Here is an 18,197-nt window from a genome sequence, read left to right as displayed (position 1 = left end):
GTTCTGATTTGATTGCAGGAAGTACATTGGTGACAGAGTCTGTGCAAGGCTGCGGAACAGACAGCGCATGCAACTACGGGGTGACTGGAATAAGTCTGAATGGACAGCAGCCTATCCAATTCAAAATATTTTGTAATGATAGTAACATTTTTATTCCCAGCACTACTACATCCATTCCCACTACTACTACTACTACTACTACTACTACAACCAGTCCACCCAGCACTACTACATCCATTCCCACTACTACTACTACTACTACTACAACCAGCCCTCCCAGCACTACTACATCCATTCCCACTACTACTACAACCAAACCTCCCAGCACTACTACATCCATTCTCACAACTACTACAACCAGCCTTCCCAGCACTACTACATCCTCCCCCAGTACTACTACAACCAGCCCTCCCAGCACTACTACATCCATTCCCACTACTACTACAACCAGCCCTCCCAGCACTACTACATCAATTCCCACTACTACCATGACCAGCCCTCCCAGCACTACTACATCCATTCCCACTACTACTACAACCAGCCCTCCCAGCACTACTACATCTATTCCCACTACTACAACCAGCCCTCCCAGCACTACTACATCTGCCCCAAGTACCACTACAACCAGCCCTCCCAGCACTACTACATCCATTACCACTACTACTACAACCAGCACTACTACATCTATTCCCACTACTACAACCAGCACTACTACATCTATTCCCACTACTACAACCAGACCTCCCAGCACTACTACATCCTCCCCCAGTACTACGACAACCAGCCCTCCCAGCACTACTACATCTATTCCCACTACTACTACAACCAGCCCTCCAAGCACTACTACATCCATTCCCACTACTACTACAACCAGCCCTCCCAGCACTACTACATCCATTCCCACTACTACTATGACCAGCCCTCTCAGCACTATTACATCCATTCCCACTACTACTACAACCAGCCCCCCCAGCACTACTACATATATTCCCACTACTACAACCAGCCCTCCCAGCACTACTACATCTGCCCCAAGTACCACTACAACCAGCCCTCCCAGCACTACTACATTCATTCCCACTACTACTACAACCATCCCTCCAAGCACTACTACATCCATTCCCACTACTACTACAACCAGCCCTCCAAGCACTACTACATCCATTCCCACTACTACTACAACCAGCCCTCCCAGCACTACTACATCAATTCCCACTACTACTACGACCAGCCCTCCCAACACTACTACATCCATTCCCACTACTACCACTACCAGCCCTCCCAGCAATTCTACATATATTCCCACTACTACAACCAGCCTTCCCACCATTACTACATCCATTCCCACTACTACTACAACCAGCCCCCCCAGCACTACTACATACATTCCCACTACTACTACAACCAGCCCTCTTAGCACTACTACATCTATTCCCACTACTACAAACAGCCCTCCCAGCACTACCACATCCATTCCCAGTACTACTAAAACCAGCCCTCCCAGCACTACTACATCTGCTCCAAGTACCACTACAACCAGCCCTCCCAGCACTACTACATTCCCCTCCAGTACTACTACAGCCAGCCCTACCAGGAGTATTACATCCTCCCCAAATACTACTGCAACCAGACCTCCTAGCACTACTACATCCATTTCCACTACTGCTACAACCAGACCTCCCAGCTCTACCACATCTGCTCCCAATACTACTACAGCCAGACCTCCCAGCACTACTACATCCTCCTCCAGTACTATTAAAACTAGTACATCCTCTGTCAATACTACTAAAACCAGCAGTCCCACTACTATTAGACCTTCTACCAGTAGTAGTAGCACCAAGGTTCCACAAACAACCACTAAAACTACAACCACTACCCCAAATTTTGCAGATTCTCTTAAAAGTAAAAGCAACCGAAAAATCTACAATCTACCCTTTATTATGCTTTGTCATCTGACTGCGTATATTGCTTGGCTTTATTCAATCAGTTCATCATTGCATACTGTATATACTTAGGATATAGCCCAACTTTTGTTGTTAGCTTTGAGTAGAGTAAGTGTAAGAGTTACAACTTTGTCAGGTTTTTATATCTGTCTGTGACTTCCTTGGAGAGCTTCCCCTCACCATTTGTCTCAGTGACACCCCTATTATAGCAGTACAAGAAATAAAGGGAAAGGGGGTCACCGGAACAGAAAGGCACAGGCAACAATAAAAACCTTACTGAGGTTCTGATCTTTTCCCACTGTGGTTACTAAAGTAGTTGTGAATAGACACTGTATATTATAGTTATACCTTTCCTTTGTTTACGAAATGCACTTTCTTAACCTTTTTTTTAAGTTTTAAAGGCTCTGTCATGTGACCAAGCATATTTTTTTCCGCATAATGGAAGTGAGGTTACAGGATACTGTGCAGGCACATTGCGTGCCTATATCCCATAGTCTGTTCAGCCTAAGCAAGATGCAGGTGGTGCTTGAGCAGGGGGCGTGCTCAAGAGGAAGGCTGTGATTTGTACAGGTATGCCTATGTTTGTGTCCTGTATCTCTGAATGGTCAGCCAAAGGATAAAAACTGACCATAGATCAGCTTCTGTGCTTTGTGTGGTCAGTTTGGGACACGGAAGATAGGTGACTGGCAGGATCAAGCCAGATACTTCAAAAGGAAGAAGAACAGGAAAATTACAGTAAGATACATGTATGTGAACACATATACAAAAATAAGTATTGTGTGTAACATACACTTGAACTTCAGATCACTCTTGAAAGCCTGGTCCTCTTCCTCTACATAAACTCTATTGAAAGCCTGGTCCTCTTCCTCTATATAAACTCTATTGAAAGCCTGGTCCTCTTTCTCTACATAAACTCTATTGAAAGCCTGGTCCTCTTTCTCTACATATACTCTCTTAAAAGCCTGGTCCTTTTACTCTTCATAAACTCTCTTGAAAGCATGGTCCCTGTCCTGTACATAAACTCACTTGAAAGCCTGGTCCTCCTTCTCTAAATAAACACTCTTGAAAACCAGGTCCACTTCCTCTACATAAATATATTGAAAACCTGGTCTTCTTCCTTTATATAAAATCTCTTGAAAGCTGGGTCCTCTTCCTCTAAATAAACTCTCTTAAAGCCTGGCCACCTTCCTGTACATAAACCCTCTTGAAAGCCTTGTTCATTTCCTGTACATATTGAAAGCCTGGTCTTCTTCCATTACATTTCACTCTTGAAAGCCTGGTCCTCTTCCTCTACATAAACTCTCTTGAAAAACAGTCTTCTTCCTCTACATAAACTCTCTTGAAAGCCTGGTCCTCTCCCTCTACATAAACTCTCATGAAAGTCTGGCCTTCTTCCGCTACATAAACTCTCTTGAAAGATTGGTCCTCTTCCTCTACATAAACTCTCATGAAAGCATGGTTCTCTTCCTCTACATAAACTCTCATGAAAGCCTGGCCTTCTTCCGCTACATAAACTCTCTTGAAAGCCTGGTCCTCTTCCTCTACATAAACTGTCTTGAAAGCCTGGTCCTCTTCCTATACATAAACTCTCTTGAAAGCCTAGTCCTCTCCATGTACATAAATGCTCTTGAAAGCCTGGTCCTCTTCCTGTACATAAACTCTCTTGAAAGCCTGGTCTTCTTCCTCTACATAAACTTTTTTGAAAGCCTGGTCCTTGGCCTCTACATATAAACGTGTGTTAGATGACCTGCTAAGGACAGACATGACATGATACTGTCTCTAAACAGCATTCCGTGTGCCCCTTTAAAACTAGTTTTACTTATTTAGAGGCAGCCAAACTTTAGGGTTAAGCCCTACTAATCAGAAATCTAGGTATGGTGAATGGGAATTTGTAAGGTACCAAACAACATTTCGATACAAATTATTCATAAAATTGAACATTTTATACATCAGTTACATATATAAAAGTAAGCCTAAAACCCTCATATCCCATCCAACACCGTGCATGTTCTATTGGTGTTATTGGTCACCAATCATTTCTTCTGATGAAGTTGAAATTGTCAACGAAACGCGTTGAGTCATTGCTTAGTTAATCCTTCATCATTATTGCTATTGTAGAATGTACCTGCAGGAATACAGTAAGTTGATACTTACCTTTAACCAGGGCTTTTTTTCTCAGAGAATAGGTGCAGGAATTCCCCCCTTCTGAGTCCCCCTTGTCTCTGCCCCCTACCCTTCTCTGAGCACTGTCCCTTGGTTCCACCCCCTACCCACCTCCCAGTACTGCCCCAGTATGATTTTGTGTTTCTAATTAGTTTGTATGGAATTCATTCTTGTCTAAAAACAAAAAAAAGCAGTAAAATCGATCCCCTGGAGTCAGCAACGATAGATCCCCCAGCAACAATAGACCCCACCCAAGCAACAATAGATCCCTCACACAACAATAGACTTCCTCATCAACAATAGACCCCACCCCAACAACAATAGATCCCTCACACAACAATAGACTCCCCCAGCAACAATAGATCCCACCCCAGCAACAATAGACTCCCCAGCAACAATAGACTCCACACCAGCAACACTAGATCCCTCACACAACAATATACTCCCCCAGCAACAATGGATCCCTCACACAACAATATACTCCCACAGCAACAATAGATCCCTCACACAACAATAGACTCTCCAAGCAACAATGGACCCCACTCAAGCAACAATAGGCCCCACAAGAATAAACCTCCCTCCAGTAACAAAAGATCCACCCCAGCACCAACAACAGATCTCCCAGCAGCCAGCCTCAATAGACTCTCCAGCATGCAGGACTAATAGACCTCTCCCTCAATAGTAGATTGCTACCAGCAAAATAAGTCCCCTCCCCTCAGCAACAATAGATTTCCCACCAGCAACAATAAACCCTCACACAAATACAGATCCCCACCAGTGACAATAGAGCTCCAGCACACGCCATACCCCTTGCTATTATATACATTCAGTGCTGGAGGTGCTGGAACTGAGTTCCCCCACGTACCTGCTGAAAAATAGCCCAGCATGGCGGGTGCTGGGGGTAGAGGAGAGGGAGATCAGCCGATGTCCATTCACTGATCCTGCCTTCCGGTAATGACCCAGGAGCCACATGTGTATATGTGTATATCTATATCTATTTATCTATCTATCTATCTATCTATCTATCTATCTATCTATCTATCTATCTATCTATATATAAATATACTGTGTGTATATATATATATATATATATATATATATATATATATATATATATATATATATATATATATATATATATATATATATATATACTGTGTATATATATATATATATCTATATATATATATATATATATATATATATATATATATATATAGATAGATAGATAGATAGATAGATAGATAGATAGATAGATAGATAGATAGATAGATAGATAGATATTTATATACACACAGACATGCACGTATACACAGTAGGTATACTGTATGTGGCCTTATGGGTAGGTTATCAGATGTCGACAAATTTTGTCCATATCGTCTTTTTTTATACTGTAACATTAAAGAATATGTAAATCTAACATTTCATAAGCCTAATATATGCCTTCTGTACCATGTACTTGTATGAAAAAGTATTCTGGTCTATTTGTATTGCTTCTTTTGTGTGAAATACCTGTTGATCCTGCCAGTCCCTCTGCTTTCCTTAAAAAACTGACCACACTAGGCACTGTGTGGTCAGTTTTCTAGCTGTGCTGGGAACTCAGTCTGGTCTCCACCAATGATCAGACTTGTCCTGACACGCCCCCCCCCCCCTTTTTCCACACAGCCATTCACTGGTAAGACCAGTGCACTGCTGTTTCTCCTCCCCAGATCTCTGAGCTCCTTATGCAGCTGAAAAAAAAGGCTTATGTGATCACTTATTTAAAAAAAAAAAGGGAGAAAGAAAAGGTATTTATAATGTTTATATATCTATACTCAAATGTTTTGGCTTTTATTTCTATTTTAAATGGAATGGAATGTTTTACAGGGTGATGGTTTATATATACTTTACAAAATAATATACCTGACGCATATTGTTTTTCTTTACTAAGCACTTTGAAGGGATGAAGCAACTGGGTGATACTGTAGATTTTCCTCTTTGAATGTTATTGTTTCCCCCAAGATAAGTTTTTTTTTTTGTTCTGTAGGCACCTATTTTTTATATTGTATCAGGGTCAGTGCAGGTGAACATTCAAACTATCAGTTGTATTTTTATTTTATAATAACACACTATTTTCTATAATAACTTACTATTTGATTAACATTTTAATGACATAATTTGTTGACGTGCTGATCTTTTAATAAAAGTGGGTTCCTGTTTATAAATGTGTGTATGTGTCTGTTTCTTCATCTTCTTCTTACAATGTATAATAGTGGTGCAAAACTGGGACCTCATTTAAAGTGGTTGTAAACCTTAGACATGAAATATGAACAAAGCATATCCCTCTAAAAGGTTTTCCTGACACCAAGAGAATAAAGGTGATGGGGGAGGAAGCCCCAGCACTATTCCTGTGTGCTGTGGTGGGGGGGGGGGGGGGGGGATGTCCGTTCCCTCTAATCAGCTCTCAGAGTTCCCCTCATTGAGCTCTGTAGAGTGTAACTTCAGCCCCCCCCCCCCCTTTTTTTTTTGACAGCTCATACAAGCTTTATACATTTTGGACTAATCCCCCAAGGCAATCAGATATTCCCTGGATCAAAAATAGATGTTAATATCCAGTTACATTGTGTACATTTAGGAATACCTCCAGATCTTTTTTAAAACAATCTACTGGGCTGGCCAGAACTAATATGTGAGGGAGTCTATTTGACCTTTTCCCAGCTCTTACTGTGAAGAAGCCTTTCCGTATGTGAAGGTTAGTTTTTTTTTTTTCCTCCAGATGTAAAGAATGCCCCCTTTGTCCTCTTTGATGACCTTAAAGTGAATAACTCAACACCAAGTCCACTTTATGGACCACTTATGTATTTATTCATGTAGATCGTATCCCTCCTTAATTATTCTCATTAGAGAATAAATTCAGTTCAGCTAAGGTCCTCCGTGCCTCTTATTAGTTTGGGATATTGTTCAAAAAAATTTCTGTCCCATGTGGAGAAGCCTCCCCAAATTTCAACACAAACCATGCACATATAAGACCCAGGATAACAGGGGTAACACGAAATGCTGAGTAGGGTATGGTTGTAGTGGGAGTCTGGTTAGGGTAGACCCATCTGGGCTTCTCAGGTCACCCTGTGTCCCTAATAGACACAGGGTCAGTTACACACAAGAGGGGCCTGGGAAGCTGGAAAATGGTTTCCCAGAGCTCTCTAAGGTAAGTACGGCCCCCCTTGCCCAAAGAGACTCCCGTCACAAACACTTTTTTTCCTCCAGACGTAAAGGATGCCCCCTTGTCCTCTGTGATGACCTTATAGTAAATAACTCAATACCAAGTCCACTATATGGACCACTTATGTATTGATTCATGTAGATCGTATCCCTCCTTAATTATTCTCATTAGAGAATAAATTCAGTTCAGCTAAGGTCCTCCGTGCCTCTTATTAGTTTGGGATATTGTTCAAAAACATTTCTGTCCCATGTGGAGAAGCCTCCCCAACTTTCAACATAAACCATATACATATAAGACCCAGGATAACACGGGTAACACGAAATGCTGAGTAGGGTATGGTTGTACTGGGAGTCTGGTTAGGGTAGACTCAGCTGGGCTTCTCGGGTCACCCTGTGACCCTAATAGACACAGGGTCAGTTACACACAAGAGGGGCCTGGGAAGCTGGAAAATGGTTTCCCAGAGCTCTCTAAGGTAAGTATGGCCCCCCTTGCCAAAGAGACTCCTGTCACAAACACTTTTTTTTCCTCCAGACGTAAAGGATGCCCCCTTGTTCTCTGTGATGACCTTATAGTGAATAACTCAACACCAAGTCCACTATATGGACCACTTATGTATTGATTCATGTAGATCGTATCCCTCCTTAATTCTTCTCATTAGAGAATAAATTCAGTTCAGCTAAGGTCCTCCATGCCTCTTATTAGTTTGGTTGCCATTTTCTAAACTTTCTTCAGGTCCCAAATACACTGCTCAAAAAAATTAAAGGGACACTGTGACAGACCCCATACTCAAGAGGAGTAGGTCCGCCGTATAAGCTTTCTGTGCCCAATACCCAGTACCAGCACTATCCAAGATCCCTTAGCCCACCCAGTCACTAGCCGTAACTCAGTGTAGGGTGGTAAGAAACATAAGAATGTTTATTGAAACACAGGTACAAAGAGATATACACTCAGGGGACAATCCCCCCTTCTTCACATAATGACATATGGCAGGATAAACTACACAGGTATATTCAGATTTTTCAGCAAATAATTCAATCAGTAACTGGGCACCCAGACAGCCTTTAGGAAGGGCTGCTGGAGAAATCCCCCTCCCCTCTAGCAACTAATAGCTGACAATGATTTCATTAATATGTAAGGTAATTCACATCAACATATACATCCCATAATAGTTTGCTTCCAAGGCAGACAGAAACAATAGAACAATGGGATACAGCAACTTAACAATAAACAGTTAACACCCCCCCCCCCCCCCCCGCGCGCGCCGCCCACCTCAAACTATCTAGCAATCATCTATTAGACACTCCTACAATATTCTAGAAGTCTGAAAGGTGGAATTATTTATCTTCATATATTTCTTGAGGGATATTGATCAAAAAAATTCTGTCCCATGTGGAGAAGCCTCTTAGAATTTCAACACAAACCATACACATATAGGACCCAGGATAACAGGGGTAACACGAAATGCTGAGTCGGTGTGGTTATACTGGGAGTCTGGTTGGGGTAGACCCAGCTGGGCTTCTCAGGTCACCCAGGCTGTGCTCCTAATAGACACAGAGTCAGTTACACATAAGATGGGCATGGGGAGCTGAAAAATTGGTTCCCAGAGCTCTCTAAGTACGGCCACCCTTGCCCAAAGTGACTCCAGTCACAAACACTTTTTAATCAGAGTATAGCATCCAGTCAATTAAACTCCTGGGATATTGATTGGGTCAGTTAAGTAGCAGAGGAGGCTGTTAATCAGTTTCAGCTGCTTTAAAACACTAGAAACATTATTTAATAAAAACATCTTTGCCATTCTGAAGCTTCCCTCCAACCACTTTGCATATTATTTTATATATACTGTGATTCTGTACTTGCCAAATATGCTGCAGAAATCTCCCTCCACTGAGTCTGCCTGCAGTCATTTTAATTGTGGGCAGCTGAAGCTCATGCCTGTTCACTTCCTGGATTTACACAGGCACACCTCCAGCTCTGCAGCTCATTGGCCCTCTTATTACTCACCCCCCCCTCCCGTCCTGGCAAACTCTCACGAGAGTGTGAGAGAGAGAGAGCTGTGCATGATGCCATAAGCCTAGGCTAATGACCAGACAAGAAACAGGAAGTGGGCTGTACAAGGTATTTCCTGGCATTTATTTTATTTTTTCTGAAACATGACCCCCAGGGCAGTACCCAGACCCCCATACCCCTTTTATGGCCAATTATTTGCATATAAGCCTTCAAAATGGGCACTTTTGATTTTTCCTCTTCGGCTTCCATAGGCTTCAATGGAGTTCGCCATTCAGGTTAAAAATGTCCCCTGTTGGGAAGTTCTGCTGTGACCCAAACGGGCGGGGGGGGGGGGGGATGGGGTGTTCGGCCCATCCCTAGTCACCATCAGGAAACCCATTCTAAGAATTTCCATGCAATCATCACGGAAGTGCATGTAGACAGTAGTTGGCTGCAAAAGGGTAGCACTGAGATATTACGATACAGACTTATTTAGCAAACTAAATATCATTCAGTTAGGGGCACCATCTACTTTAATAAAAATAACTTCTTTATTAAAGAAGCCAAAAGTTCATATTTATTATACAATATTGTTAATAATTAGAGGATCAAAAATATTTTACCTTTACCAATTCAGAAAAGCGAGGTGAGAGAACATCATGCTAAAGGTCACTTGAATTTATCAGTGATACATTTCGGTGTTGCGTCATGAGCCTTCTATGAGTAATAATGTAATTACCTCTGCTTGTCTAAAGCACCCTGCGATTAGGAGATCATCACGTATTTCTCAGCTGGAGTTGACTAATGTTTTGGCATAAGTATTGTTTGTTCCAATTCCCTGTCAATTACATCACCTGATATTTACTAATCTCTACCATACTTATGACTGAAGACAATCCGGCCGGGAGAGGATTACCTCTGTGTCCATTTATTTGTTGTGGTTCTTCATTTATTCATGGCTTTGCTACAAAATGCCTAGACCGTCTTTCAGCCACCATCAAACTGGACATGCCACCCCAAACCAATACATTTCATAGGAACAATAGTTCACCCAGTATCAATTATTGCTGAGAATCTCAATGCAAACCCCAAACCAATGGGTTTTGAAGGAACAGTTGGTCGCCCTGAACTGATTATTGCTGCTAATCTCTACGCAATGCCAAACCAATGGAATTCATAAGAACAGTTGGTCACCACCCCAGACTTATTATTGCAGCAAATCTCTATGTAATGCCAAAGTAATGGATTTCATAGGAACAGTAGACCACCACCCAGGAGCAATTATTGATGCTAATCTCTATGCAACCCCAAACCAATGGATTTCATAAGAACAATCGATCACCAAGGACCAAGAATTGTCGATAATCTCTATGCACTCCCAAAACAATTGATTTCAAAGGAACACTTAATCACCCTAGATTAATTATTGCTAATAATCTCTATGCAACTCCGAACCAATGGATCTGAAAAAACAATTCATTACCCAGGATTGGTTATTGCTGCTTATGCCTATGCAACCCCAAACCATTGGCTTTCATAAGAACAATTGATCCCCCCAGATCAATTATTGCTGCTAACCTTTATGCAACCTCAAACCAATGGTTTTCATAAGAGCAATAGATCACCCACAAGCAATTTTTGCTGCTAATCTCTACTTAATCCCCAACCAATTAATTGCATGGAAACAACTGATCTACCACCGGTCATTGCTGCTAATCTGTAACCATCCCCAAAGCAATACATTTTATAGGAACAGTTGGTCACCCTGGATGATTATTACTGCTGCTAATCTTTATGTAATCCCAAACCTCCGGATTTCATAGGAATAGTTGATCAACCAGGAACGACTATTGCTGATAATCTCTGATATTCTTCCAGATTTATATAATCTGATTAAAAACTGTATAAAGATGTGCTCCTCAATACACTAACAAACACTTTACACTAAAAAAAATGTTGACACGAGGATGGAGTAAAGTAAACCAAAGCAACTAATTAGAGTTTACTTTCCATCTCAACAGTTAGATGTTGACTACTTGTTGTTGTAGGTTTAGGACTTTGCCTAATTGCTTGTTGAAGTGACAGAATAACATTTGAATTTTTATTTGAAAGAGTGCATTCCCTTTCAGACCCTGGTCCTATGGATAGTTTAGACCCATGGCAATAGCTAATAGATTTGTAAATTCTCTAGACCCTTTGCATCCAGGAAGAGGCACCTTCAAAGGGCACATATTACAGAGTATATGATACTTCTTGTAAGGGTTGATAGATGGAACCATGTAACGGTTTATGGATGGAACCAAGTAAAGGTTGATGGATGGAACCATGTAAGGTGGATAAAGGGAGCTATGTAAGGGTTGATGGATGGAATCATGTAAGGTTGATAAAGGGAGGCATGTAAGGGTTGATGAATGGAACCATGAAAGGGTTGATGACTGGAACCATGAAAGTGTTGATGAATGGAACCATGAAAGTGTTGATGAATGGAACCATGAAAGGGTTGGTGGATGGAACGAACCATAATAAGGTTGTTGAATGGAACCAATTAAGGGTTGATGGATGTAACCATGGAAGGGTTGATTGATAAAACCATGTAAGCGTTGATGGATGGAACCATGGAATGCCAAAGGTCAGGGAAGGAAATTCCACTGGTAACATTATTTAATGGACCCCTTGCCACCTAGCCCAAGTGTCACCTTAAGTGGATCTATAGATCTGGGGGTGGGACAAACTTCCTCATCACAGGACCTCCGGGATAGGTGTCACAGTGGTTACATGTGTGGGAACTATTAAATGGTTGTTGAATGGACCTGTGTAAGGATTGATGGATGTACCCATGAAAGGGTTGATTTATAGAACCATGTAAGGATTGATGAATGAAACCATTGAATGCCAAAAGGCAGGGAAGGAAATGCCACAGTAGTTCCACGTTATTTAATGAACCCCTTGCCACCTAGCCCAGGTGTCACCTTAAGTGGGTCTAAACACCTGGGGGTGGGATGGACTTCCTCATCACAGGACCACCGGGATTGGCTGTCACAGTGGTTACATGAGTGGGAACCATGCAGTGCCAAAGGGCAGGGAAGGAAGTTCCACTTATAACGTTAGTCAATGGACCCCTTCCCACCTAGCCCAGGAGTTATCTTAAGTGGGTCTATACACCTGGGGGTAGGACAGCCTTCCTGATCACAGGACCACCTGGATTGTCTGTCACAGTGGTCACATGAGTGGGAACCCATCCAGCCTTAAAGACCAAGAGCTGTCTTTGAAAGCTCGGCCACTGTGATGGGAGTGTGCACTGAGCACGCTCTCAGAACAGAAACCTTGGCAATTCTTGAATGCAGAGGTGCTGTGTGCCGGGGTTAAAGCCCACCCTCTTTGTTGCTGCACATATGTGTTACTTAGGTGGCAATAGGTTAATAACTTCTGCCTTATGCTTGGTGATTTAACAAAGCATAAGCTATCTTTCCTGGCATACAGCATAGCCAGGTCAATGACCACACTTTTTTCCACTGCTGTTAAACCAGTGTTTCTCATCCATGGTGCCTAGGCCCCCTGCAGTGATGTCTTGGCTCATTAGAGGTGCCAGACTGCTTCTAATATTTTAGCACAGCATTTCCATGGTGTAGGTCAGCTGGCATTAAGAAGGGGACTGAGGACTCTTATGTGAAGTGGTAAGGGATGAGGAGTGTGATGGGAAAGGGGAAGGACAATGAACTGGGGACTAGAATATGAAAGGGGGGGGTGAACTGAGGACTCTGATGTGAAGTGGGGGGACTAAAGGCTCTGACATGACATTTAGAGGTGGTAAACTGAGGACTCTGATGTGAAAGGGAGTGGGGGGATCTGAGGACATGAAAAGAGGAAACCTGGGTACTCTGATGTGAAGTGGGAAGAAGGAACAAAGGACATTGATTGATTGACATTGATTGGTCTGAGGACATGAAAAGACAAAAACAGAGGGCTCTGATGTGTAAAGGGGGGTCCTGAAGTCTCGGAAGTGAAAGGAGGGGAGGTGGCCTGAGGATCCTGATGTGAAAGGGGGGGTGAGAACTCTGACATGAAAAGGAGGTAAACTGGGGGCAATGATGTGAAAAGGGAGGAACGGAGGGTTCTAATGTGAATGTGAAAGAAGGGATGATGGTTAAGTACTAGCAGAAGGCTAAAACGCCCATCCCTCTGTTACTCTGCTCTTTCCCCCTATTAACATGTTTCATGTTAGAACAGGAGCCCTACAGCACAACTGTCTGGCTTCTTGTGCTGCTTTTCCCTCTCATAGTCTAAGCTCTGCTGTAAGCGACTACTAAGAGGCTAATACCAGGTCAAATTCCAATACTTACACTCCTTGCATTTAATAAAATACATTTAATGATTCAATAATTATAACAGAGCTGCACTGATTTGTTTCTTTTATAGCTGCCTGGACTTGGTATTTAAATGCATATATAACTAGCTTATATGGAGATATTTGATATCTTATGGGTTTTAATGACTATATGTCAACGTTGAAGACAATTAGGGCTGTTGCAACAAGCATTAGGGAAGTGCAACTCTCACTGCGAGGTGTGATCGCACTATTACAGAAGATTTCAGTCTTGACGGTCTTGTAATAATGTCCATTTGGAAGCACCAGGTTGGATCCGGCCTCGCAGATCTCATCCGTGGTACAGCCGTGCAAGCTTTCCGTCACAGTGTACATATCTGTAAGAGAGAAGAAAGCATGTGTAGGGATGACTACGTCAGGTCTTGCACTCTCAATTACCCTTTTCATTGCCAGAGGCTTTTTTTGTTGTTGTTGTTCTGTGCATCCATGTTTAAAAAATCATTTTAGGCCTGAAGATTAGTTAAAACTCCCAAAATAGTCATTATTTTCTGAAGGCAGACACCTTGGAAAATAAAATAGTTGTATGTCCTGTTATTCTATGACACCATATTAATGCAATGGTTTATCAAGCGCAAATTTTCTGTAAAAATGCACTATTTAGGCTAATCCTCGGCTAGCCTAAATCTTCTGTTTCTTGTTTGATGGAGCCATTAGATGACAATTACCAGATCGGACCGTCTTGGCTTTAGCACCATCAAATCATTTTTTCCTCCTCCATAAACCAGCACAATTCGCTGTGCTGGTTTATGGAGGAGGAAACAAATATCTGATGGTGCTAAAGCCAAGACGGTCCGATCTGGTAATTGTCATCTAATGGCTCCATCAAACAAGAAACAGAAGAGATGCAAGGAAAGAAATTGCAAGAAACGAGAACAGCACTGAAAAAAAATTCCTATTCTGCTCTATCTGCTCCTGAGGATTAGCCTAGGTAGGGAATTCCAATTTAAGGATACAGATAGAAGAATTCTGAGTCCACCTCAGCCCCTGTACAGACGGTCGGAGATTTCCACAACCAAATCCGTCGGATTTTGCCCGTCGGATTTTGTCCGTCAGATCTTGTCCGAAACGGTCGGGCCAAGTTGGCGAAAAATCTGATCTTTCAGAACGTGATGACGTAAGTTACGATGGGACTACGTTCAGGCTAGTAGCCAATAGCTTTGATGTAGGTATTTGATCTGAGCATGCGTGGCACTTGGTCCGATCAAAATTCTCTACACATGATCGGAATATGTCCGACCGGCCCAGTTGGTCGGGAAATATTTCCAACATGTTGGAAAATTGGGTCCGACGGAGATTCGGATGGAATCAGTCCGATGCATACCACACACAGTCGGATTATCTGACAACACGGTTCGATAAGATGCATTCTGACGGATTCTCCAACCGTGTGTACGCGGCATTAGAGAAGTGTCATCCAGATATCCATGGTCAGCCAGTGACAGAAGGAGAACTCGGCTGTGATGGAGATGCAGAGGACACAATAATAAGAATCCAGAAGCCAACATCTGCTGGAGAGGCACCACTTGTTATCATTGGATTCATTAATGTTCCCCATCTATGTTGATTTCTGAAGCGGCATATACTTCATATTGAGGTAAGAGTCCAGAGAGCACTTATGCCGTGTATAAACAACCGGACTTTCCAGCAGACTAGGTCCGACGGTCTTCCCGACGGACTTTCGGCGGACTTTCCGAACTAACGGACTTGGCCACACACAATCACACCAAAGTTCAACAGATTCGACCGTGATGACGTACGACCGGACTAGAATAAGGAAGTTCATAGCCAGTAGCCAATAGCTGACCTAGCATCAGTTTTCGTCCATCGGACTAGCATACAGACAAACTGATTTTTCGACCGGACTCGAGTCCATTGGAAAGATTTGAAACATGTTCTAAATCTAACGTCCGTCTGATTTTTCGACAGCAAAGGTCCGATGAAGCCCACACACGTTCGAATTGTCCGACGGATTTGTTCCGTCGGACCTTTGCTGTCGAAAAGTCCGTCGTGTGGACACGGCACAAGTGGTGTACAGGTAGATTCTTTATTGAAGATTGCGTTTGATGCACATCTAGCACTTTATCCATTGCTCCATTATTGACAGAGTGAACTATTTATCATTACATCACAAACATTTGTGTTGTAGTTTTATCCTATCAGGACCATTTGGGACTTTACAGTTTATTTGCACAGTTTGATATATACTTTGCACAATTGGACTACATTATTTTGTATGACATATTTTGATTTATTTTGCACAGGAGTTTATGCAGCTTTATGCACTTTGCTATATTTATTAGCCATTGGCACGTTTATTCATACATTTTGCACTAGAATATATTTGCTCATTTGCACAGGAGATAGAAATTCACTTATTTATACAGGAGTTATTTATTTAGGATCATAGCTTATTTATTTAGGATCATAGCTTATATATACACTACACTGATTTTTTATGTATACCAATTTTTGTGCACTGTATACACTTTAGTTCTAGCTGCAATTTTGTATTTAAAAGATTAGATTCATTCACGTGATAGCGCGAGGGACCATACCTTTAAAATTGGGTGTGCCCGTAAAATGATGGCGAACTTCGGTACCCTAAATTTTCAATAAGTGATCCTTTAAAAGCCCCTATAGCTCATTTGTTTAAAGTTACCCAAGAAAAGTGGCCCTACAATTATGGCTTTTACTCTGGAATGCAGGGCGGTATGTAACATGCATAGCGCAAGCGATATTTTTGTACGTATGCGTCCAAACAACTGTGTTAACGTTTGTATGTGCATGTTTGTGAGGACGGGGCAAGCTCAAACATTTTTTTGGGACGGGTGTAGCTTTTTTTTTTTTTTTTTTTTTTTACACTGATTTTTTTCACTAAATGTTTATATTAAAAAAAGTCCCCTATATGATTTAATTCCTATGTGACAGGTCCTCATTCATGAAAAATCATGGCACTAATTAGACCCCTGATGTCTCACTTAGCCCCCATTAAATCTAACGGAGCACAGATCACGTGCCATTAGCTTCTTCCTTGGCCACAGGGGCCAAGGAATATGGCACTAGAAAACGGAAGGGACATTGTACACATACTGTAGCTCCTAGGTTCTTGGCAGCTAGAACCGATCAGCAAACAGAGAGTTGCAGGTCTCTCTCCCCTCCACCTGGCAACATCCACCATGCAGGTCCCAGGCCTGCAGGTGGAATAGTGGAGCCAGAGAAGCATGGTGTTAGTAAATGGAAAGGTAGTTAAAAAAATGAGAAGGCAAAATCCAAGCAAATAATACTTCAACTTCAAGCAAGGAAGTCTTCCCCGTCGTATACAGATGATCATTAGAAGTAACAGTTATATATCCATAAACGAAATTCAATAATTGAAACATATAACAGCAAGCAGGTAACAAATTGATAATTGCCTACCATATGTAGCACCCTTCTAGGTAGGTTACTGAGTAATCTAGGTAGATTTTTTTTTTTGGCTACCCTGTAATCAGTGGAGCAGTTTGCGATTGCTTCGAGCTGTTGTCGGTTTTATAGGCTGCAGGTTTGATTGCTTCCCCCTGTCTTCTGGAGGGTACTAGAACATAGTGGCTAGTCAGCCACTATCAGTGGCATAGTCAGTGGCACAGGTCAGTGGCATGGTCAGTGGCATAGTCAGCAGCTGGAATATTGATGTTGTCCCAGCCAATTCCTGGGGGAGGATGTCCAGTAGATGGCTGGAGAGTGGCTGTCCAGTAGAGGATGTCCAGTAGATGGCTGGATAGGCTGGAGTAGCCCTGTTCTTGCTCCAGAGGAGACATTTCCAGACTGAAGGGCTTCTGAAGACCTTCTAGGCAGCACAGCTGGAATTCTACCTATGCTCATTAAGGTCAAATGCTAAAGTGGCAAATCAGTGGGCCCTTTTGAGGGTGAGTGGTACATTAAAAATGTTACACTAATCTCACATAAAATGTACGGTTACTGAAAAAATACTGTATATAGATTCTACACAATGATCATCATCATTTCTTCACATACCTTGCTTTTCAGTCCTCATGTAGTGCAAGCAGCGTTTCTCATTCCCAGTGCATTTTAAATCACTGCGGCCTAGACATCGATCAGAGTTGGGGACAAAGCAGGCTGGACAGATCACCCCATTGGTATCATCATCAATGGAAGGCACTTAAGACAAAAGAAGGGACAGTCAATATGATGAAAAAATGTATGGAAACAAGGACCATCTCCAACCTGAACTAAAGCCTGACTCCAGGAAATCTGCACTTGCACTGCAAGTGTTACCTGCTCGTTTAGTCTAGTAGAGAGGAGGAGAGGACCTTACCTGGTCCTCTACTACCTCAGCAGATGGCTCTCCCCCAGATTCTGGTGGTGGAACCTTCTTTGACATCATCACGTCCAGTGGAACCTGCATTGATGACATCACTCATCTTAATCATCTAGATGACATCACTCCTCTACTACCTCAGCAGATGGCTCTCCCCCACATTCCGACAGTGGAACCTCCCTTAACCACATCAAGTGCAGTGGA

The 18,197-nt window shown here is 42.3% G+C and overlaps 2 protein-coding genes across 2 annotated transcripts in view; one reads left to right on the top strand and one right to left on the bottom strand.

Annotated features, from left to right (window-relative positions):
• LOC143933721 (uncharacterized) overlaps positions 1 to 5,152 on the top strand; it is a 35,407-nt gene extending 30,255 nt beyond the window's left edge. Inside the window, exon 9 of the mRNA XM_077456716.1 lies at positions 19 to 5,152. Coding sequence (XP_077312842.1) covers positions 19 to 2,015 — 1,997 coding nt within the window. The 3' untranslated portion in view covers positions 2,016 to 5,152. The remainder of the gene's footprint in view (positions 1 to 18) is intronic.
• A 3,042-nt stretch (positions 5,153 to 8,194) lies between these two features.
• The window catches only part of LOC143933720 (uncharacterized), a 46,219-nt gene continuing 36,216 nt past the window's right edge, over positions 8,195 to 18,197 (bottom strand). Inside the window, exons 8-9 of the mRNA XM_077456715.1 lie at positions 17,690 to 17,833; positions 8,195 to 13,992 (exon numbers count right to left, since the gene is read on the bottom strand). Coding sequence (XP_077312841.1) covers positions 13,784 to 13,992; positions 17,690 to 17,833 — 353 coding nt within the window. The 3' untranslated portion in view covers positions 8,195 to 13,783. The remainder of the gene's footprint in view (positions 13,993 to 17,689; positions 17,834 to 18,197) is intronic.

This window comes from Lithobates pipiens, unplaced genomic scaffold (assembly GCF_037356315.1).
Source record: "Lithobates pipiens isolate NorthernLeopardFrog02 unplaced genomic scaffold, aLitPip1_a1.2 Scaffold_27, whole genome shotgun sequence".
Taxonomy (NCBI): Eukaryota; Metazoa; Chordata; class Amphibia; order Anura; family Ranidae; genus Lithobates; species Lithobates pipiens.
This window is presented reverse-complemented; position numbering and strand designations above follow the sequence as displayed.